The sequence below is a fragment of the Hypomesus nipponensis genome, chromosome 21 (genome assembly GCF_054491055.1).
Source record: "Hypomesus nipponensis isolate SF chromosome 21, ASM5449105v1, whole genome shotgun sequence".
NCBI classification, from domain to species: domain Eukaryota; kingdom Metazoa; phylum Chordata; class Actinopteri; order Osmeriformes; family Osmeridae; genus Hypomesus; species Hypomesus nipponensis.
Window position 1 is genome coordinate 13423734 of NC_140381.1, and position 24109 is coordinate 13447842.

General features: G+C 40.9%; 3 protein-coding genes and 1 long non-coding RNA gene across 4 annotated transcripts in view; 1 reads left to right on the top strand and 3 right to left on the bottom strand.

Moving 5' to 3' along the window:
• Positions 1-3003: 3003 nt before the first annotated feature.
• Positions 3004-7162, bottom strand: ccsapa (centriole, cilia and spindle-associated protein a). The gene is made up of 4 exons (XM_084686056.1): positions 6572-7162; positions 5559-5956; positions 5057-5403; positions 3004-4749 (listed from the first exon to the last, which is right to left on the bottom strand). The coding sequence occupies exons 2-4, from the start codon at positions 5917-5919 to the stop codon at positions 4570-4572; spliced, it is 888 nt and encodes a 295-aa protein (XP_084542182.1). The 5' UTR covers positions 5920-5956; positions 6572-7162; the 3' UTR covers positions 3004-4569.
• A 136-nt stretch (positions 7163-7298) lies between these two features.
• On the bottom strand, positions 7299-10671 carry LOC146238081 (actin, alpha cardiac muscle). Its single transcript, XM_084686055.1, has 7 exons — positions 10536-10671; positions 9673-9812; positions 8789-9113; positions 8545-8706; positions 8242-8433; positions 7971-8152; positions 7299-7820 (listed from the first exon to the last, which is right to left on the bottom strand). Exons 2-7 carry the CDS (start codon positions 9799-9801, stop codon positions 7677-7679), a joined length of 1134 nt encoding a protein of 377 aa, XP_084542181.1. The 5' UTR covers positions 9802-9812; positions 10536-10671; the 3' UTR covers positions 7299-7676.
• Positions 10672-10844: 173 nt separating this feature from the next.
• Positions 10845-12199, top strand: LOC146238082 (uncharacterized). The gene is made up of 2 exons (XR_014740655.1): positions 10845-10995; positions 12015-12199. It is a non-coding gene; the product is annotated as an uncharacterized LOC146238082 (long non-coding RNA).
• A 269-nt stretch (positions 12200-12468) lies between these two features.
• Positions 12469-24109, bottom strand: part of nup133 (nucleoporin 133) — a 42440-nt gene continuing 30799 nt past the window's right edge. Inside the window, exons 16-26 of the mRNA XM_084686054.1 lie at positions 20381-20503; positions 20148-20247; positions 18898-19140; positions 16743-16876; positions 16477-16635; positions 16212-16347; positions 15945-16063; positions 15710-15790; positions 15557-15621; positions 12862-12950; positions 12469-12708 (exon numbers count right to left, since the gene is read on the bottom strand). Of these exons, the coding sequence (XP_084542180.1) occupies positions 12572-12708; positions 12862-12950; positions 15557-15621; positions 15710-15790; positions 15945-16063; positions 16212-16347; positions 16477-16635; positions 16743-16876; positions 18898-19140; positions 20148-20247; positions 20381-20503 (1386 nt within the window). The 3' untranslated portion in view covers positions 12469-12571. The remainder of the gene's footprint in view (positions 12709-12861; positions 12951-15556; positions 15622-15709; positions 15791-15944; positions 16064-16211; positions 16348-16476; positions 16636-16742; positions 16877-18897; positions 19141-20147; positions 20248-20380; positions 20504-24109) is intronic.

The window sequence follows — 24109 nt, forward strand, 5'->3', positions numbered from 1 at the left end:
AATGGGTTGAGAGAAATATGGGGATGTGACCTAATTTCCCTTGTCCTATATACATCACAATGACAAAAGCAGCTTGAGATGGCATGTACACAAGCTGGTGTAGTTAACTCTACAAGCATCTGACTAGTGGAGCTAATCGCCAAACAGCTTGTAACTTAGATATAGAATGATACAGAACATTTTGCCACAATATCAGAGTTAACCTTTTAGGACTTAAAACACAAGACACTTGTTAACATGCCGAGACATGGCTTGTCCATCTCATACTAGACATGACATTTACATGTATTCATTTAGCAGACGCTTTTATCCAAAGCGACTTCCAAGAGAGAGCTTTACAAAGTGCATAGGTCACTGATAATAACAGCAAGATAGACCCAAAGCATTGCGGGTAGCCAAAACAAGAAGCACACATTACGAACAACCAAAGAGTAAGTGCCAAAGGGAAAAACCATAAGAGCATGTAGTTAAGCAAGTTACAATAAAACAACATGAATCTCTAAGTGCAAGTTTACCTGTAGAAAAGCAAGCAACAGTAAAATAAAAATAAGATGAACTAAAATAGAATACAACTGTTTAATGAACATGAGATGGACAAGTTGCCCTATGAACTCTTAAGGGGGGTCTAGAAATGCTTGTTAGCATCAGCTATTTTTGTTTCTTCCACTAGATGTCACAAATACAGCATAATTTGTACAGTTAAAATACAGTAAAAAGTCCCTTAATCCTACATGGTCCATCAGTTTTTTGGGGGGAGCTCATCATCTTTGTTCATCTATTAGATAAGTGAAATATATTGTATTTGTTGTGTCAGAATGAAAACTATTCTGGGTCAACATGTTATCTTAGGACTAAAGCCCATGGTATCACCAAAAAAAACACATTCTAAGTCTTCCTTACAAACACAAATGCAAAATTAGCACCTTCCTAATTTTAAGGAAATGCTTCCGCAGGTTTCGCACTTTATGAAGAACAGGCTTTTAGAGTCTATTTCCGTCACGCCTCTTAGCAGAGCTCTTCAACTGCATATTAGCTCTGAGATTAACTGACCAAGTTAAAGACTCCACTTTCCCATGAACGGCCTGTTCTGGCTTTGAGCAGCTCCATTCAAAGCCACTTCTTCATTTATGAACACCAACTGTTGACACACCAGTTGACACACCAGTCCTTATGTTTTAGTTGTCTGATTCTGTCTTGACTCACTCTGACTTCCAAACCCAGCCTCCCATTGTTAAAAAAAATTAACCAATCATTTCTCGCCTTTTCTTCTCTTTCTCCCTCCCACTATCTTTCTTGCCCTTACACACTCTTCTTGAGTAATTTAGCATGGGTCCTCTTTTGGCAAAGGAACACATGTGGGGGGGCTATTTTTACTCAAAAGTTCCCCCACCCTTCTATGCATTCTAGTGTTCCTAAGGCACCTATTTTAGCTCACTTGCATGTCAAAATGCCCGGTAGCTTTAGAGATCGAAGACATCTGGAAGACAACATTATTAGCAGGAAGTACATGCAGTGTTGTCAGCACCTTCATATATGGCAAATACATACTATACACAATGCAATGTAAAATTATAAAACACCAACTGCGGTTCATTGGTCAATCCTGCGACACATTTTTCCATCTTGCTGTCCCTCCTCCGAGGGCAGCCAAGAGGTGTGATCAACCATATTGACCAGGTTCCAAGGCGAGGGGGGGTCAAGTCCAAGTGCTTAACTCATGCCTGGCCAGGGACATAATCACATATTCCTCATGCCTCTATGAAAGGTTGTGTTCTTATGATTGATTTAAGATTAAACCTCACCCTGAGGTCTGTGAATTCATTAAAAACTTTTGAGAAAATCTCCCCAATTTCTACTGGATTTTTACAATTGGGTACAGTATTTTTACAGTATTGACACACTGACAACATCCTAACCATGGGAGACTTCAACAATCATGTATTGTAGATGATGCACTAGCCAAGGCTTTTCCTGCATATTGATCTGATCTGATTCTGAATATAGTTCTTCATTCCGTGCTTCCATTCCCTTGGTACTCACAGGACACCTGCACTGCAGTCCACTTAAACTGGAATGGAAGTTGTGGACCTCAAAGCTAGAGGTATTCCATCTGGCTTGGAAGAAAAGCCTATTGAACTGTAAGCATGCCCTCACCAGGACTAGATCAGCACACCCATCTGATTGTAGCTAACACCCATAACACCCTGAGAATAATCCTATATTCTTATTTGCTACCATTTCTAACCTCCCAAGAACATGTTTACTTGGTACTGGCACAGATTTCCAGACTCATGAATTTCTGGAATTCTTCATCCACAAAATAAAGCAATCAGTGACCAATTACAGACTAGCCCTTGAAATATGGACCTGATGAACTAATCCTCCATACCAAGGTCCTTACAAAATGAAGCTGGCTCTCCACTTCAACCCTTTCCCTATTGAAGCATTCTTTAAGCTAGTGGGATCTAAAGCCCACCAGCTTCCTTCTTGAGCCCCTAGTGGACGAATGACTTCTGAATTCTCAACCCTGAAATGACACTAAAGATGCTAAATATATGGTAGTAATAGTAAATTAAGGAGATAACAGTGGGGGATAAGGCTGGGTTATATAAAGCCCCTCTCCTCTGGAACAGACTTTCTGTTTCAGTCAGGGGGCAGACATGATTTCTATGAATAAAGCTTAATTAAAAGTATCTTCAGTCAGTCCTACAGCTGAACTGCTGCACTAGATCACATGTAATCATTGGGGACCTCAACCTTAACCACTGATATTGCTTGTAAAAAGGGCTATACAAATACAATTACATTAGATACTCTATTGCCCCTGATACTAATATAAGACAGTGCCATCATACACTGTAGACAACGGCTGGACGTTAAATATTCTTGACCACACTAGGACACTAACAGGACAAAGTGTATCAAGCAACAATGCTTACTGTAAAATGTTTTTTTACTACAATATTTAAAAAAACAACGATGGAAATAAACCAACTGCTGATGAACTATTCAAATACAATTTATTCAGCATAATTTGAAAGTGGACAAAATACGTAGTGCTTGGTTTTAAATTCAAATATAGTGATCAAAATGTAAACTTTTTTAGCTGAATCCAAAATGTATACTTATTAAAAAATACTTTTATATATTCTGGTACTTAGGTATAGCTTTTGTTCACAGTCCAATCAATGACTATATCCCAAACTGTTGTGTTTTTACAGTCTAGGAATATATTTGAGAGGTTTAAGGGAACAAAACGGTTCTTCACTTTGCTTCACTCCACTGTCTCTTTACTATCACACACAGCATAGCCAAAACATTGTTATAATACGTGCAGTGGGCCTATGCCAGATAGCATAGTAGCAAACCTGATCATGACAGTGATTCAAGTTAATTACATTATTACATCACATTTGACATGTTTAATTAAGTAGCTTGTGGGAATAGAGCTTTATACCCAAAATACCTTGAAGATGTTAGACGGGCTGTAAACATTTAAAAATGAATATTATGCACAAAGTGTTGAGAAATACAAATAGTGTGTAAACCGAGAATCACTGACATCTCACAACACAGTACACCACTTTCTTAACGTCAGCCCTCATAACTATAAGAAACTTAAGTTTCACTCACAACTCAGAAAACAACTATCAAATAGTCCAATAATGCAAACTCAACCAGGACAGTTATAATGAAGTGAAGGACTTTGGTGAGCAAACATACAGTACTTTATGATTCTGTAACTCTTTCATCCATACCAAAATACATTACATACAGCAAAGTCAAAACAGTGGTGAATTTAACAGCTATGTTACGATGTTAAAAACAAAATATCTTCTTTGAATGGCTGGCCATTTCATACATTTCTCTGGTGAATGTGTATGGTTTCATCAATAACACAAAAACAATGCATGTTATACTGTAATTTGATAAAGAGATTCATGTTAAAACCAATTTGCTGGAACACAATCAAGTATGTGTTTGTATAATAAAAGTATGCTACACTAAACTCTTCTACTAAAAAGTACAAAAAATGTCTTGCGGTATTGGAATCGATGTTGATGTCGAGAGAGATATAGATATATCGTATAGTATTAGTAATTAATAAGTACAGCTGCCTTTGTGAGAGAACCTAAACCCCAATTAACTGTAATATAAAGACTCAGAGATAAGATACATTCATGGAGTAACATCTAGTACCAGTGGAATAAAAATAGAAAAGCTAGTAATTGAATAACTATATCATACATCTCGTTTCAGACAAATTCCACAAGTCAATAAAAAGAATGTGAAGTAGAAAACACAGGAGATACAAGTTATAAATTAAACTAAAATTGGGCGTAGATGCAACTTCATTGAAGTAACAACACATTTAACCATTGTTTAAAGATCATTAGCCTATTGTTAGAAGTGTTGTTACCTCAACCGCTGTTAGCATAAGAATAAAAGGACCAAACCCCTTGAAATGTGTATCATTCAACATATTTATCCGTCATCCCATTTTTTTATGAGGAATATGATGTTCAGATTCAGTGGCAGACTGTGCCTGATACCCGTGTCCTGGGCACTCTACCTCAATCTGGCAGAGAAGCAACGCATGTACTCAGTCATCCAGCGATCCTCTGCGACCGTCAACTCTGAGCGCTGCATCTTCTCAAGGTCAGCTGACCGTGCCCTCCTGCGATCCAGGTTGGAGCCCTGTTTATCTGACTCCCGTTTGGTCTGGATGCTTGCGTCGGACATGCGGCCCTGGGTGGAAAGAGGTGCTCGGTGGGTCAAAGGAAATGAGATAGGTACTTGCTTTGGTAATGAATACCACTGCTCTATTATTAATAGTTTCTGGGGGGAGTGTTAAAAGGATACACTCTGCTGTAGGTTCTCTTACAAACCAGAGTTTGTTGTTTCTCTTCATTGATCCATAACTTCCTACATGAGGACAACTGTTGTCCTGTATAACCAGCCATCTATAAATTCCTCTTTAAAGTTAAAAAGTCTGTGAAAGCACTGAAGCTCAATATAATCAAATTTGACATCACATCTACCTAGACACACTAACCTTGTTTGGGGTCTTTCTGACAGAGGCCGTGTGTCTACCTGTCCAGTCGGCCTGACTGAGACATTGCTTGTTCTCCTTGCTGGTGGGAGGCTGGCTTTTTGCCCTGATGTGCTTCCGGACAGGGATCTGCTTGTCATCATGGAGACTGTCTCTATAACCTGGCTCGACTGGAGGGGTCCGAAGGCGGTGGCAACGTTTAGGCTGCATCCTCACTGTTTCCTCATCTGAGGATCCCTTGTCTAATGGTCCGTTGTCAGTCTGTGTTTCATCTGACAGACTACTGCTCAGTAGAACCTCCTTTTCAGGTCCCTCATCTGATTCAATCAGTCCATTCTCAATGACACGTTCTATAAATAGAGGATAAAATGCTGTTACATTTAGGATGACAAAGTAAACTTTAATCTGAAAGTAGTTTGTTATGACTCCATGTTAAAATGACCTATTGGAAAATGGACACATTAAAGTCAAAACAGCATAGTGAAAATGTTTAATAGTTACAAACCTGAATTAGGCAAGTTATCCAAGACATTGGCATAAGTAGTGTTCAACTCCGTCTGATCATTCTCAAAATTAAGTTCCCTTTCAGTAGCGTCCTTTGGTTCTGATGACCTTTCGTTTTTCAACTCCAAGGGTGCTGAGGTAACATTTATGGTCGCAACTTTGTTCTTCATACTTGGAGTTGATCTTCCGCTGGAGTCCGATACGCTATCCCATCCCTCCCACACCCATGGCTTGTGAGCATGCTCCATCACTCGACGAGATAACCTGTATTTTAATGAGTCCTCATAGTATTTGGAAAATGTCTCCCATTTTGGATCTCTGAATTTCTTCATGTACTCAGTCCGGATTATTTTGGTCACCATATTTCTTGTTACTGCTACTGAGTCAAATTCTCTTAAACTAGAAGAGATGGAGAGGAATGAAAGATGTGTTTATATCTTTTCAATTGACTATAAGGCATTATTGCCTAAAATAATGTTAAACTAAACTGAATTGGAGTATAATCTACAATGAAAAAAACCAAATGATATGGTCTCCCCCCCTTCCATTAGACTATGTCATCTGAAAAAACGCCCACTCTGGTTAACACCAGCAGCAACAAGCAATATGTCCATAGGCTTCTGTTTTTAAAACTATATCAAGCTTATTAAAACTATATCAAGCTTATTATAATACAGCTGCTATAGACGGAATCCTTTTTCTCAAAAACATTTTATTACAATTAAACAACGGCCATCTAATAAATAATGAATTTCCCTTTACCACATTTTCAGGCTACGAAAAGCTGTCATATAGGACACAAAATAATTTTGTGCTTGAGGTTACAACATATTTTCTGTGACCTCCCGAATATTTGTTTATTTTAAGCGTTTTAAACCGCTGTAGGTTTTGACTGGCTGTATACACACGGCTACTTTGAGGGTTTGTCAATCGTTGGCTGCACCTGGCTTCTGAGTTTTCGATAGACCTATTTTTATAACTGCTTAGAGCTGTGCAAATAGCCTCAATACTCACAAGTAGGATTGTCGAAACCATGGAGCTGTTGATTGCGTCGATGTTTCTTTCACCTGGGCGCAGTAGGCTAAAGCTCCGTATGTAAACACGGTCAGAATTGTTTTGTGCTTATGGGCTTACCTACCCTCTCCCCCCCCCCACACAAACACACACACTCAGACGTCTTCGTTGTGGAAAAATACAGCAGATATTCATATTTTTGGTCTGCAGGAACGAACCGGCACACAATATCCTCTGGGTCCAGTTCTCAACGAATAGCACTTGAATATTGATAGCTGCGAGCAGGTGCTGTGCGCATGCTCACAAGAGCTTACTCTCACCCCTCATTCTGGTAATGCTATTGTAAGTAGCAGGCTCTATAATTGCTTCAACAGGTGAATACATACTATAAAATGCATATTTTTGCTTTGAGCCACTATACTGTGAAAGATACGTAACAATTTATTTGAATCAGGTGTGCTTGAGCAGGGAAAAATCTAGAACATACAGGACAGCGAGGACCAGGATTGAACACCCCTGGACTATGGGGTGAAATCTGGACACTTTAGTTCACCGTTTATTTGTTCTAGTCATGACTTTTCCCTTACTCAAAACATTTAAAAGCACAAGCATCTCATACACCTTATAACATTCAGGCTACTGGCTACATGTTATCTGGTACTTATATTAATGCTCGTTTGGTGGGCGGCCTACTATCAACAAATCCTAGAAATAATAAGCTACAATATACTTGAAAATGTTTTTTATTTAATTTTCTCTGTTAACTTCTTTATGGTTGTGTACAGGTGTACAGTTATCCGGAGCCCACACCGGGTAACCAGAGAAAACAACGCTGTGGGCACCCTCTGTCCCTCTTGGTTATTCCCAAACAGACTGTGCTCACAAAAATACCACATGGACGTCATCAATAAATAACATTTATGTACATTTTACATTCACATGTTGGTATTTTCCTCACACGTGGTGATGTTGACGTTATTTTCTCCGTGTACTTTCACTGTGTAACGCGTTGTCACAATGTTATAGTTGTATAGTTGTCCGTCGACAGCAAGGCTATGCACAATTGCTTTGATCCTGAACGAGATGGTGACAGATGACAGTGCAATTAGAAGCACTTGCGGTGGACAATGCTGGGACCTGCCTCGTCGTACTCCTGCTTGCTGATCCACATCTGCTGGAAGGTGGACAGGGAAGCCAGGATGGAGCCACCGATCCATACAGAGTACTTACGCTCAGGTGGGGCAATGATCTATAAGCAACATAACAATTAGATACGATCATGGTAGTTCATATAGACTACACAATTAATAGCACACCTTAACTAAATTTACAAAATGTATTTTGTATTGACTGCCTTTCTACGTAAAAGTGGGCATATCAGAAATTATATGGAATTCACCTTGATCTTCATGGTGCTGGGGGCCAGGGCTGTAATCTCCTTCTGCATACGGTCAGCAATACCAGGGTACATGGTGGTACCACCAGACAGCACATTGTTGGCGTACAGGTCCTTACGGATGTCAATGTCACACTTCATGATGCTGTTGTAGGCAGTCTCGTGAATACCAGCTGACTCCATACCTGTTTAAATTAACATTGATAAGACATCAAATTAAAAGGTTGTCGAATTGGTTTGGATACTACTGAGGCGAGTGGAATGTAATACGCACCAATGAATGAAGGCTGGAAGAGGGTCTCGGGGCAACGGAAACGCTCGTTACCGATGGTAATGACCTGACCGTCGGGAAGCTCGTAGCTCTTCTCCAGGGAAGAGGAAGAAGCAGCGGTGGCCATCTCATTCTCGAAGTCCAGAGCCACGTAGCACAGCTTCTCCTTAATGTCACGCACAATCTCACGCTCGGCTGCAAGGAGACATTGTCGTCAGTGCGTAAAGGTTATCCATGCGTGCCTTAGTTTTGAGCGACACGTAAACCACATTTCGAAACTATAGCCTATGTGAAGAGATAGCTCACCAGTTGTGACAAAAGAGTAGCCACGCTCGGTCAGAATCTTCATGAGGTAGTCAGTCAGATCGCGACCAGCCAGATCCAGACGCATGATGGCGTGGGGCAGAGCATAACCCTCATAAATGGGAACGTTGTGGGTCACACCATCACCGGAGTCCAGTACAATACCTGTAAACAAATAAAGGGTTAATCAAGTTTTCAAACTTTAAACTGGTCAAAAACTTAAACTTGTTACTTGTAATCTATTTACCTGTGGTACGACCGGATGCGTACAGGGAGAGCACAGCCTGGATGGCCACGTACATGGCGGGAACGTTGAAGGTCTCAAACATAATCTGGGTCATCTTCTCACGGTTAGCCTTGGGGTTAAGGGGGGCTTCAGTGAGCAGGGTGGGGTGCTCCTCGGGGGCAACACGCAGCTCGTTGTAGAAGGTGTGGTGCCAGATCTTCTCCATGTCGTCCCAGTTGGTGATGATGCCATGTTCGATGGGGTACTTCAGGGTCAGGATACCCCTCTTGCTCTGAGCTTCGTCTCCTACGTAGGAGTCCTTCTGGCCCATACCCACCATCACACCCTGAAGGATACAAAACAAGAACCATTTAGACATAAGAGTATAGGCCTATACGGGACGTTACGTCACAGTCCAACGGTACACCTACCTACACTACTCCTATACTCATTCGGAACTAACTCTAAACACTTTCGACCACGAAAACGTGATTTGTCATTGAAACTTCCCTACATGAATCAATAAATTGTAAAGTTCAAGTTTATTTCCATTTGCAACAAGGACAGGCATCCTACATTCTCTGGTCCGGCTCCTCCTGACAGATTTGTAGCGTCCCTTCTAAACTTTATAATAATATAATATAATTGTATTCAAAATTAAAGAAATCTTAATTCTATATGCGTTTCTATTCCGATCAACACTATTAATAATATAAATAAAATATTGAATCATAAGTCCACAGAATAATAATTCACCTAATAACTGAAAATAGCCTACGTCAACTAAGTTAAACTAAGAATAACAACTGAGAATAACGTAAGCCTGTCTGTACATGTGAAGTGACTTGTTCTGGTAGTGTTGTGAGATGGTGGGTTCTCTGTCAGGACTAAAGCGCTTCACATACCTGATGACGAGGGCGACCGACAATGGATGGGAAAACAGCCCTAGGGGCGTCATCGCCAGCGAAGCCAGCTTTGACCAGGCCAGAGCCATTGTCGCACACCAAAGCGGTAGTCTCATCGTCGTCACACATCTTGGTGGGTTCTGTGACAAGTTAGAAACCAGATTTTTTTGTGATGAATTACGCAACGAGCTTCGTAACAGCCACAAGAGTATCTTAAATTATGTTAGATGTCCTAGACATAACCTACAAACAGTAGTTTAGTCAAGAGGAGTGTTAGAGTGCCAATAATAACATGCAGAAATCATAGCTCGAAGCTGTTCTCTCAATTATTACGACGCTATTTTCGTTGCACGTATTTCTTTATAGTGATGAAAACATTCAACTATATGAAGAACAAAACAATTAAATAAACTGACGTTATTTAGACCTACAAAACAAGACTTTATGTCAGCATTGAAGGGCCATACGCCCTAGCCTGTTAAGTGATAACATCGGGTAGGCTACAGATTCTAAAATTGGAAATAATAATTGAACTCTGTAAATGAATATTTAAGATGATCAAACTTTTTTCGTTTTTGATATGCCACATGCAAAATTAATAATAAATGAATAAGTATTCTGCACTGACAGATCAAATTGTTAATGGTTTTGAAAGTAAACTTTAGCAATCGGATGGCTGCCAAGTCCTTACAATAACCTAGTCCTGAAGTTCATTATCTTTGTTGAATTCTGTTAACGTTATCCGGAGTCCATGATGTGGGCTAAGTAAGTTCCCGAGAGAGTAAGACATCCACTCCTCGTAAATGATCAATGCTGTTGCTCCCTCTTAAGCAACAGCATGGTCTTGTATTCCACAATCTTACCTCTTGTTCCTGCCTAAGAAGACGCTCAGTGGAGAACTGGTTCCAGCTGGAGAATGACATCAACCACCGGGAAGCTTATATACTCTGCCGCCTTCCCATTTTTTTCCTCTCCTGACAACCATTAGGAATGTCCATGTATTCCGCAGGAATTCTCCCTACCCTTCATCCATATTTGGTTCTTCGATAGATGCGCAAAGGGCAAGCTGTGTGCGAGCGCTCAAGCGCCGCGCGCCTTTAGTGCGCAGGACTGTCCATAAATGGAGAGGTAGTCCCGATTCCAAAACGAAGCTCTCAGCCCGTGTATGGAGAGCCAACGGTTGTAATCCGTCGTACTCCTGCATGGCATTGTGAACACAGGCGCGCCTTGAGGCAGGACTACACACATCCATATTCTATGCAATATCAGAGGAACGCTACATTTGCTGTCTGTATGCCACTGACCAGAACGCAACTTGTCAAGGTAGCCTATTCTAATGCATTGTATTGTATTTCATTTATTATCTCAGTTATAGTTTATCAGCCGCAAGTGTGATATTCCTTAGAAAATATTGGCCGAAGTGGTCCAATACAATAAGGTTTATGTATTTAAAAAAAAATTTTTTTTATCTCACAAGCATTTTATAGAAGCTTATGTGTGAAAAAGAAACTTCACTGGCAAAAACTAATGGTAAAACCATATATATATATTTTTTAATACTAGCGTAGTGAACAGCCAAAGCATAAGCATTCATTTACACAAGTTTGCTGAAAACAACATGGGTATTCCATGAAAGGAACTTTAATCTGCACCAAAAGGGTGAGGGGACGGAGAGGTTCTGTCAAATTTGAGGTAGGGGTGTTATTCTTTTAAGAGCCGAGAAAATCGTAACTTCCGCAATAGTGAAGTGGCCATGCTCCAGTTTCTGAAAACAGGGAGTAGGTGAAAGCGGATAGGACCCTCTTGAAACACAGCTGAACAGCTGCAGCCCTGCTACCTCACCCAATTCCCTTTTAGACTATATATGTGTTTAAATAAGTGAAATTAATGTTGGTTCCTGTTTATCCAACTGTTAACTAATATTTAGTGAGATATTACATGATGCGGAAGCTATATTATACTTACAAACTGTGTTACCATATGACTCAGAACAGAAAAAAATACCTCCATACCATGCACAGCAATAAATACCTCTACTCAAATATACATTCCACAAGGATGTCTAGAGATAAAACAGGATTGGGGTCCAGAGTTGTTTGTCTATTACCAGGATCACAGATAACAAACATTTAGTTGCAGTTAAGCTTCTACCCAAAGGAATGTATTTCAATATTACTCAAGTTTTATTATATATTTGAGATCAAGTAACTTCTTGGCACAACTTAAAAACAACCTTAGCACATATTGTTTAGGTCTTTCCCATATAGGGACACAGAAAACTGCTATAAAGGCAGTGGTAATTTATTGTGGATGTCCCCAATTTAACCTTTCCCTATTTTTAGGTGGCTGTAGACACTGTAGAGGCCATCTGCTCCTACCATCACTGAAAGTGGATCAGCTGCACACTCCTCTGGTGGAAGAGACACTCAAGGAGTTTAGGTCCTGCTATTTATAATCAACATCTGCACCACCAATGAGCAGAACCCTACACACTGCCACAAAAATAAATCTAATATGGAGACTACCAGCCAGTTGTAGGGTTACTTTATGTGTATTAGTTTGTCTTTCACTTAGTGATAGCCTATCACTTTTACCTTTATTAAAAACCAATGCACTCAAGAGTTAACAAGCTGGTATTTTCAGGCACTCGATGGCCAAACTACCTTTTTCTTAAAGCACTTTCACAGGACATTTCAATGTTCAAAAACATTTTCTTTAGGTACCAGTATAGAACAAATAAAATCATATAATTTTCAATTTGTGAAACATCTAACATCCAAAAAACTGGAAAAACAATTATAGAAATATGCAATTTATTTAGAAAATGCAATCTTGTCAATCAAAGGATGAAAATGTGTGCACAAGTGCAACTGTGGAAGTGGGTGTCCAGGTAAAGGTGTCAAATCTGTGCTTGCAGGTAATGTTCATAGTTGGCGCGCAGCACAAACTCAAAGTAGGGCTTCGACTTCAGACTTCCCAATTCCTCATATTCTAGCAGATCTTTAACATCAGGTAGGTAAGTTTGTAGAGGAACTCCTAGAAATGATGAAAGAATGTAAGAAGTACATCTAAGAAAGTGTAAACCAAAAATAAAATATATTTTTTTAATATAAAAAACAAACATTACGAGTCAGTTATTAAATTAAATAAATATTTATTTTTCTATTTAATATAATAGCCAGTACACACCTTCTTGAATGAGTTTGAGGAGGATCTTTACAAATATGCTATCCTTGGCAGCCTCCAATGGATCATCATTCCCATCAGAAGATGACCAGCTTTGGTCAACAGAGAAAAGGCCAATATCATTACAACTATTCAATACAACCACATAACACATCTCAGGCTATGATAAGTTGTTGTTCTACCCCCGATGGCATCTTTGAATGATTGCTGTAGTACATTTGACTTCCATTTGGCTAAACTAGTCTACAAACTACAGTTGGCTAAACTAAAATGGTGGCCCAAAATACTGGAACCCTTGCACTTTAACTCAAACTCTTTCCCCAAAATAAGTAGAAAATTAACAAAGTATTTGGTCTCCGCAATTCTTTACTTCACATAACCTTTGCTTTTGGATTCAGAACTGAATTCATCTGTTTAAATCTGAAAATGAAACAATGCTTCCTATAACCATCGATGAGCTTCCCACACCTCTGTGCTGCTGACAGTTTGGCCTGCTCTAGTTCTCCCAGATTAGAAGAGTGCCTTCACTTAACTGCTGTTTTCAGATCTCTCCACAAGTTTCCAATGGACTTTATATCTGTACTCATTGCTGGCCACTTACATTTAGTCATTTAGTACAGGGACATTCCCCAGAGACAATTAGGGTTAAGTGCGTTGCCCACGGACACGTCATTTGGCACCACCGGGAAGCAACCTTTGGATTGCTAGCCCAGTTCCCTTACCACTCAGCCACCTGACTCTCACTTCAGAACAGTCCAGTGTTTTGTCTCAAACCATTCCTGGGTGCTTTTCTCAGGTGCTCCTTGGTTTTCCATTGCGCTTCAAAATACCTTGGCATTCACTTGATTTCATGATGCCATGCACATGTTCAAGGCACCCAGTTACAGAGGGTACGAAGCAACCCCATAACATTACTGAACCTACTCCATGTTTGACTATAAAAAAGGTGTTCATTTTCTTTGAAAGCTTCATTTTGTTTTCTGTAAACAGAGATGGTGTGCTTTGCAAAAAATCTCTAATTTGGTCTTGTTTGTGTACAATACTCAGAAGGATATGGGGTATTTTCAGGTGTGTCTAGGCAAATTGTAGTCATGCTTTCCCAAGTCTTCCTCTTCCAACTCCCCTACCCCCTTTCACTGAGTTGGCTATGGAAAGTGAGAGATTAAACTGTTGTATCCTGTATCCGTGAAGGTCAGTCTAAACCTGCAGGGCTTGACATAAACGATGGTCCGATGGCCCGGGGCCAGTAAAAAGTAACGTCGGGACAGTTAAACTAGCAACTCACTGGCCCGATCGGGCCACTGCAAATTATTGTTTGGATTTTTTTTTTTGCATTATAAAAGTTAACATCCTTCACATGTTTTGCCATCTGCTAAATGCATAAATAACTTTGCAGCTCATGGGGCGCACAGTTGGCAAATCAAGAGTTGAGGAGTGACGAGTGGTTGTCAAATTAAGCAATAAGCCCCAAGAGGCCGTGGTTTACGCTGATTTTAGAACAGGTAAGGGGAGTTGTTAGGCACGACGCGAAGCGGATTTTCGAAGACAATACCTGACCAGCCATGCTAACAGTAGCAGACAGCACCTGGTTTGCGTGGCTAAGCGGATGGTTGACAATCCATCTTCCAGGCCGTTGACTATGCCTATCGTGTTATTGCACGACTTATAACAACGGCAATCACGTAATTAAGACGGGCCAGCCGTTCGCCTCGTTCCCCCAGGCTATTGAACTGCAGCGGAAGACTGGTGTCGACTTAGGTACTTAGTATCATACTGATTAAATGGCAGCTTTTATATATTAGCATTGAGGGACCAGAGGTTTCAGTTGTGCAGAGAGATGGCTGTCAGCAGGGATGAGAGCACGACACGTTTGAGGATATAAGTCAATTGTTTTACTGACTATTACCTTTTTATTTTCACTAGAAATGTGATTTCATTTTTGTTCTTTTTATATCCAGGATGTGTTTAATAAATGGTTAAACATGTTAACAGAATAACACGACTTAAGTCTTTGGTTTCGTTGTAACAATGATAAATTACAACTTTGAGGGGGGGCCAGTAAAAATTGTCTTGGGGCCAGTAAATGATAATGTTGAGCCCTGACCTGTGTGGCAGTAAACCCAGGTTACCTCCCTCCTCATCGTCCTCACTTTCCTCCTCCTCCTCCCACCCCTCATCCTCCCTCCTCCTTTTTCTTCCTCCATGTCCTCCTCTCCTTCCTCCTCCTCTTATTCCCTTCTTCCTCCCATGTCCAGTGAGGTTGGCTAGTGGCATGGACCATATACCTCTTGATAACATTACATACAGAGGATACAGGAGGATCAAAGTATCTGGAAAAGGATTTGAGATTGTCCATGCTTCACTACAATATTGTCTGACTTGCTCAGATAATGCTCTGGTCTCTATGTTTTGTCCATGCTGCTTTTGTGATACAGTGACACAAAACTGTTTAAGTTGAATTCAGTATAGGCACCCATTTTTCTCAAAACTGTTGAGTAAATCATGTTTTTGAAATATGCATGCAAGGGTGCCAATATGTTTTGGCCATGACTGTATATGAGCCACAACCGGAGGTTTCTGCCCAAACCCATGTCTTGCCATTTTAATATCCTCTCCCCTCTACTCCCATTGTTTGATCACATCTTAACTTCATATAGGCAGTCGACAGACAAAACTTGTGTTGAATGAGGGTTCTTACTTGTCTTTCTTGAGGGCTTTGCAGAGGATCTCACACTTGAGTGCCTCTACGTCCACGGCATCCTCCTGCAAAGCGAGCACAGCCTGTCAGAGACCCCTGAACGTCTCCCGACTGGTTCAACTAAATGTGCTGAGAACAGGAGGAGGACGGTACCTTGTCTATATACTCGAGCAGATCCAGAGCCTTCTTAAAGTCATACTCATTAGCTCGTCTGTTGTCATCACATATGTACAGCTAGTGACAGGGCAGAAGGGTAGGAATGAGGTTGGTCCAAGTAGAAACTGTAGTTTCAGTTGAGTGGTTACATTTCGGTAAAGGGATGTGAAATTGCAGGTAAACAAACTAAACTGTGAGCACTAAGCAGGGGTAGAGCGTGAGTGTTTCTTACACTGATCAGGTTGTGAGCGCTGAGCAGAGGCATGGTGTCGGGGTTCTGTTGTTTGTCCTCCAGTAGCTGTTTGGGAAGAGTCTCCTGGTGTAACAGGAACCTCTCTTGCTCTACAATGTCTGGTACACACACACCTACACGTTTTATATCACCCATGACATTTGCCTGTTGGTTAAAGGATGCTACAATGCAGAAGATAACATTTTGACTGCTTAAAAGTGAAAGAACATAGGAGTTCTCATTACAAAGTAAGATTTCAGCCTTAACCTTCGATGTGTTTCTGCATGGCTGCCTCAGGCATGTCTGAGGCCAGGGCAGTCAGCTTGCTCAAAGCCATCAAAGTCTTCTTCTTCACAAAGTAGCGGGTCTCCATGCTGGCCTGGCTGTACAGGGTTCTGTGAGCCTGCACAGGTTAAAGGGATTCCCTCAAGAATGCTGTTTGTACATGAAGCAGACTGCAGTCAGACAACAAGCTAGCCGAGTGCGCGAACAGATGTAGGACAGGCAATGAAAAGGTGAGGGTTTTTCTTACACTCTGGAAGTCCTGGCCATGGATGTGATGCAGCCAGCTGAGATGTTGGTGGGCCTGCAGGAAGCTGGCTAGCTGCTGGTGCTGGGCGATGGGCTGAGACAACAACTTCCCTCGCTTCCCCTTCTCCATATACCAGCGGAAAAGGAAGTCTGCAAAGTTCTACATGAAAATTATGTGACAACATAAAATCCACTTCTTCCTGATATAAAGGCTGTCAAATGACAAGATTACAGAAAACTGTGTGGTGTGCAAGATGTTTTGAGTACCTGGTCAGCAAACTTGGTCATGTAGTGTTGTAGCCTGGTCTGGTTGTCTGTTAACTCACACATCTGGACCAAGATGTCGAAGTCACAGTACTTCTCAGCCAGTGCTGCCGCCCACTGGTACTGACCCAATTCCACTGAAACGCAACCGTTCATTAGCCGTTGGAACATCAGTGTAAGTGTCATAAGTGTAATATCTAAAAGTTACACTACTATGCCAAACTAGGCCTTGTAATGCAAAAGAGCAATGGGCTGATGCCGTAGTAAATGACGATGTACCGTTAAGGTAGGTCTAATCAGTCCAGGTAATAGTTAGGAACAATGTGATTGAACAAACATAAACACATTGAAAAATGAATGGTTGCTACAAAAGCAGGGTCTTCTGTTGCAGAACAAAACCGTAAAAAGATCTGTATAGCTCAGCGCTTACTTAAAAAGTTCGGACTGCAGATCAAGAGGTCTCAAGCTCAAATACCGTATTTTTCGGAAATAAAACCGCGGCCTGTACCTCGATTTTACAGTTTTCTTGTGGTTGTATGGCTTATATTTCGAAGCGGCGTATAGCCTGGTTTTAGAACAAAAAAGTGGCTTCGTTCCAAGATCTCTACAGACCGTGCAGCTAATTTAATGCTCATCACGAGAACGGGGGCTTATTGAAAGAGGAATTATTTACTGTGTCGTCTCAGTTACACTATCAGGGCTTGGAAATACAGTGATTTGCTAAAGTAGGCAAATGGCTAGTAGAACATAACATTTCAGAATAATTTCAGTAAATCAAACAGCTGCAAGACCAACCAACATTAGCTAGCATCGCTAAGAAAATAATTCTAAAGCTAGTAATAAAGCTAATTCAAGTTCGGTAGGCTATCCTCAGGATTTGCAAGCTAGCTAAACATACTATATCTTAAATAATATTGTAGACATTGTGAAGGAATTATATCTATACTGCTAATCAATGCTGCTACAACAATCAATACCTCAATTATATAAAATGTGTAATGCTCAATACTAAACATATCTCAATGTGATTAAATGTATATCTTAATGTGATCAAATGCTTTAATTAAGTTTAGTTTAGTTCTGGGTCTGTACAGTAAATAAAGTCATGTTGAATGTAACTTTTAGTGTGAGATGGAATGCTGAAGGTCAGCACACTGACTGGGGAGGCTAAATGGTGGATGGGTGAAAGCACAATGGGCCCCTCAGCTTTTTTGAATAAAAAGTGTAAGTATCAGGAGATAAGGACGTTGGACGTCATCAGAACAACTGGTCTGTCCCCCCATTGAACATTGTGTCCTCCCCATTGGATATTCTGCCCACCCTTGGATGCCCCCTTCCCCTGGACATCATCTGCCCCCCTTCCCCTGACATTATCAGACCGTGGGATGGTCTGCTAAGAGACTCTGCAGGTCAGCAGTTTCTTGGACTGCCCACCCTGGGTGATAACGAGCACCCCATGACACTTGATAGGATGACCACATTCCCTCCCCATTGTCTTTGGACTAATCACCCAACAAACACCTCCCTCTCATGAGGGTACAAGACCTGTCTCCCGAGGACAGGGAAACAGAATTTAGACTGGGCAGAACACTCTGATTTCTGTCAAGACTTTTTCAACGAAGGCCTTCATTTGATCTATTCTGAGACTCTGTTTCTGTGAAGCTGCATTGACATCATCGACTGATTCACTGTACTAGACTGAGATCATCCTGGTGTGTTGTATTCATTGTGGATTGGATCAATTCTTATTTATAAACTACAAAGAACTTGGCACGCATGGACATACTATCCGCAACCGAAGTGTGTTACAGCATGCTGTAAGATTGCCTATAGCCAACTCGTGCCTTGCTTGGTATCATGGCTCCCGTATCAAGTGCGGCATATATTTCACTGCGGGTTGAAATCCAATTTACAAACACAAAGCTCCCATTCTGGTGGGGTGCGGGTTATAGAAAATGCGGCTTGTTTTCCGAAAAATTCTGTACCCCCTGTACAACACTTTGGAAGCAAGCACTTGCTGAATTAAGATATTATCAGTTTTACAAATTACAATTAACTTAGATATACGACAAACAATGATTATAATATTTGGTATAATTTCATTGCCGAGTGTTTGAAGAGGCATCGGTGATGTTCCCCTGACGGGGTGTTCACTCACACAGTGGCGAGAGCAGCTGGGAGCGTCGCTGGGTGTACTCCATCTCCAGGGTGTTGTAGCGTTCCTGTAACTCGGGCCGGGCCAGCGAGTTCAGCTGGGCTACAAAGCTGCCCAGGCAAATGTCTAACAGTGCCCCCAGTTGCTCGCTCAGGGTACCGCGGAGAGCCGAGTCGGCCTGAGGGTACACCTGGCGCAGAATGAGCTCGTACTGACGAGAGATGACGCCTCGTACGTTGGTGGAGGCTGGGGGAGGATGAAGAAGGTGGGAGAAGAGGATGTGAGGAAGATGAAGTGGAAGAGGAGGGAAAGGAGACAAGGAAGAAACTTCTCATTTGAACTATTCCCATATTCACTTCAAATGTTTTTAGGAGCGTTTGACAAAAGTAGGGCTGCAAAAAACGATGATTTTGATAAATCGACTAATCTAACGATTATTAGAACGATTAGTCAACTAATCATCTATTTTTTCACTGATTAATCAGTAGGCTCTGAATGATTCCTCAACTTTTGCAAATTGTTAAAACATTGAGTTATACTTATTCTAATTAATTAATAAAACCAGGAAATCATCAAATATTCTGATTGCACTTTTGGCCAAGTGAACAAGCCAATCTCCCTTTGTCCAATTACTCACTGTTTTTCATTGAACATAACCCTTTTGTCTTACAAAGGAAGCTTTTAATGCTGCTGCCTAATTTAAGAGATTTGTTTACATTCCTAGCTTCATGTCTGTAATGCACGTCTAACTGCTGTCTGTGGACATGTTGGTGCGGTGTTAGTATGCGTGAAATACTGCGTAATGCGTTTTTATCAATGTGTCGCTAACTGGCCATCTTGCTTAGTTCCAGCTGGAGCACACTCCCCACCGTTTCCATCTGCTCTCGTGCCGGGATGTTTCTTTTTTAAATGTTCCAGCATACAAATTGTGCTCCCATGGAAAGCACGTTCCGCCTTGCACGCATTACAGATGACAGTATTTTTTGTGACGCGACTTGTTCTGCTCTGTTTACTCACTGACATTTTAGCGCTGTTTTCTTCTATTGGATGGCATACGAGAGGGCTGCATTAGTCTAGCGCTACAGCACCGCACTTGTCAAATCACGTTATTGCAGGCACTTAAAATAGGTCCTATGAGATCAAATCACAATTTTTTATGTCAAAGTTGTCGATAATGTCGACGAATCGTTGCAGCATTAGACATAAGGTATCTGTGTGTAAAGTGAGTGAGCCTGTGTGCAGTGTGATCCTACCTGTCCATGGAATGTATTCAGGTTCAGCAGGGGCGTTCTCAGGCGCTCTGTAGACGGAAGCCTTGGTCTCCCTGTACTGCCCTGCAGCTTGCAGCATGTCCTTGACAGCAAAACATCCAGAACAGTCATGAACACACTCTAATCCAGCTACAAAAACTTCCTGAAAGGAGAAGACACGATCACGCACGGCTAAAAATCACAGAATCCTACAATAGTTGTTTTGGAAGAGGAACCTTGATGATTGTGTTGACACTAAGCACTACATCGGCCCAGTTTGCATAATCCGTCGGGTTCTCTTTCAGGCTCTTCTCCTCTTCTTCCAGGAGACACTCGAAGATTGAGGCGATCTGAGACACCTGTACACAAATGCACACGATAGAAGTTAAATAGTGTGTTTGATTTAGATTTTTGAAAAATATTGGAACAAATTCTTTGTAACGAACAATGTCCAATTTGACAAGATCATGATGCCAAATTGCCACATGTGAATAAGTGTTTCCAAAGTGATACTGCATATGAGGAACACACAACACATCTTGACAAGTCCCCCACTCATGTAATGAAGGGTTAATGCAACAGGAACCTGGATTTCATGGACGAGGTTTGTTTCATTGTTGTTTCATCACTTCAACACAACTGTAGGTGACAGTGTTTCTGATTGTGGGTTTTAGCTGATGGGAGCTTAACCTGAAGACGCCCGCGGGCCTGAAAACGCTGTCCCCTCCTCCCCCACTTACTACGCACTAAACGCTAACAAATATGTTTTTTAGACTTCTACACATGTTATACATTAGGGATGGAGATTTGAACTGATTTCACTATTCGAATAGTATCCGAAATTATTTTCGAATATCCGGATAATCTATTTTTGTTAATATGGTTCCGTTAATTAGCCTGCCGTGACGCAAAGCATACAGTAAACACATGAACCACCACACATTCTGGCAATAATTGGGACTGTTCAGCTATTAGATTAAATAAGGGTTGAATAAAGAAAACAAATGAAAGATCAATTTATTAACATGACGAAAAGACAATGAACTTGAAAAAACGCTGCGTCTTCAGATGTAGGCTCTTAATTTGGCGGAAAAGCGATAGCCTATTATTATGTGAAATAAAAAGTAGGCTACATTGGACTAAATTAAACACATTGGGAAGGCTATCCTCGATAAAAACGAAAGACACACATGGAGAAATATTGCATATTAACTTGGATATTAACTTGGAACCGAAATCCTATAGGATACGGTGCGCCACCACACAATGCAAACATAAACAGCGGATTACGCTAGCTCTACATGGCTACTGGTAAGAAAATAAATAAGCCACAACTGAATTAGCCATACGCATTTTTATTCAGGAAAATGAGCACGTAAACATGCTCAGGGGAGAGGCCAGTACGTAGTCGATTTACGAGCAGGCCGGCGTAGAAAAAACTGCATGAACTGAGGTTGCTGCGAGGTAGCCTACTGCTTAGCCAGGACACAATGCTTCTTGTAGCGCCAAATGAAATGAAAGGAGACTCGCAGCAGAACGCAGGCGTAGCCTACCTTTTTTGAAAAAAACATTATTTTTTTTTAAACTGCGCTCATAAGTATTCGAAAAAAGTATTCGAATACTAACTTACTTTAGGATATCCGGATATTCGATTAACCACGCCCCGCCCATCCCTATTATACATCATTGGAAAGTTACTATTCTTGTGCTTCTATTGAAATAAACCAATTCAAGATCAAGTCGCAACAGCAAGTACAGTCAACGTCTTTGTTCGGTGACCATTCCTTCAACAAAGTCAGAGAAAAAAGTTTTACTTACCTACCATCACTTCGGAATGTTCCAGGTATGCAAACAACCCATCAAAATCTCATCTGTTTACATTCCCAAAGGTCAAAAGTATCTAACCATGTCAAGTAGTTGTCCAAACAATGAATTATATCAACAATCTTGTCGATTCACTCTTCCTTCGCCAATAATGTTTTAATTTCAGTCTCTCACGCACCATCGCTCATAGGAGGAGATATGGTTTGAGTGGAGAGTCAAATGGCCGCTACACTCTGCCCTTTCGATTGCCACTGTTTGACCCAATAGGAGCTTCCATGCCCCGTTGACAGCCCTCTAAAGCCAACTAGGTCTGTGCATCCTGTAGGGCTGTCCCCAGTCGACTGGTCGATTTTCTGGTCGATATGCTCTTGATCTACTAAGATTTTTGTAGTTAAGCTGCCGTATGGCAGTGTGAGATCTGATTCCCGCTTTTGTCATCATTGCTGAATTAAAGAAATGTTCAACAGAAATTGTAGATTATATTATTTAAGACAAAAAGCAACTCAAAAAATATATAATAAAAAAAAAAGTGCTACTGTTTTCCCTTTCGTTAATCTGCGCTTTGTTTTGGTATTTTGCACACGGCACCAGCACAATTGGCTGCAGAAATACAAACACTACCATAGCCTACTTTGTCGGTGTTTTTAGTCAAAATGGCAAAGAAATCTGTGGTATGGCAGCATTTCATGAAAGTAGATTTACATACAAGTACCGGGTGACTCAAAAACGTTGAATGCAAACAGCCAACAACAGTTTATTATTCATATTTTTCATGGAAAAAGGACCACACGGATAATACAAATAGATTTAAAGACCAAAAAGGTCGAAGAAGACAGCCTTTAAGAGAGAAAGGGATAACCCATTGTTCTGTCGCATCAGAATTTTGATTCAGGTCACAAAAGTCTTGAAATTTTAGTGAGAATGTCGCCCGGTACAGACCGCATAGTCGAGCGACAACCATGTCTTCACGTCATGTCACAAAGTTCATAATATTACAGTTTTACAGTCAATTCTACATCTAAAAAGTCGAGCAGGGCAGCTTTCAAGAGATATGGGAATTCTGCTTTTAGCCAGCTGGTCCGATTATTTTTCTGATTTGTTTAAACTGGCAATCTGAGTGAGACTGCATCCCCGTTACACTTTTGATGTTAGCCTCTGTCAGACTTGCTCACTGACAGTGTGCACAGTGCTGTATTTCACTCCATACTACTGTATATATATATATTGAACACTGAAATTAATTTGAGGATTATAGGTTACATGACCAAAAAGCTATTGAAGTTTGAAGGTTTATTTTGAATAATGAATTACTTTTTAATAACTTAATAACTTTACAAAATAAAGGCTTTGCAGCATGAATGCATACATCTTCAATAGTTTAACATGTTGACACTATTAGTTCATGTTGTTGAGAAGCTATTGACTTTTGAAACGACTAATTTGTTGATGGTCCCTAAAAATACGCGTTGTTTAGGCAGCCGAAAGCATTGGCTAAGCGGCCGGTCGTAGCGGTGCTAACACCTGTGTTAAAATAACACAATAGCCTACTGTGCGTCCGAATAGCTGTTAAATATCGAACTACAAACCAACTTTACCATGGTCATTCACAAGCCTAAAATACAATACAATCAAATCATGTCTGTCCATGACTGCACCTTGAGCTTGCGCTGGGTAGTCTATGTGGCCCACACATAACTGAACTGCCCACAATAAAGGTAGGCTAGGTCGTTATCCCCAAAATAGCATTTTGTGACCACGAATTTTGGATGTAATGTCTGGGGCTCTGGGAGTTACAGACCCGAAGACTCTAAATAAAAACTGGCGTGTCATGTTGACATTGTTGACAAACAACAAGTTTGAAAAAATATTCATGACAGCTTGCTATCGCAGACTAATAGCTTATACTTGTACCCCCCCACAAATATTTTTATTGCAGATCTACACAAATGACCTATTTTGGATAAAAACTGCTAATTTCACCGAAAGGTGATGAGTTTAACCCCTGAATATGGTGCCTGCTGGGCCATGGCGGGCTGGACCAAATGATTTTGCGGGGGCATACGGCCTGGACGTTCCCCACCCCTGCTTTAAGATGACAACCCCCTGAAGTACCTTGCAAAGTTTCACCTTGATATATGAAA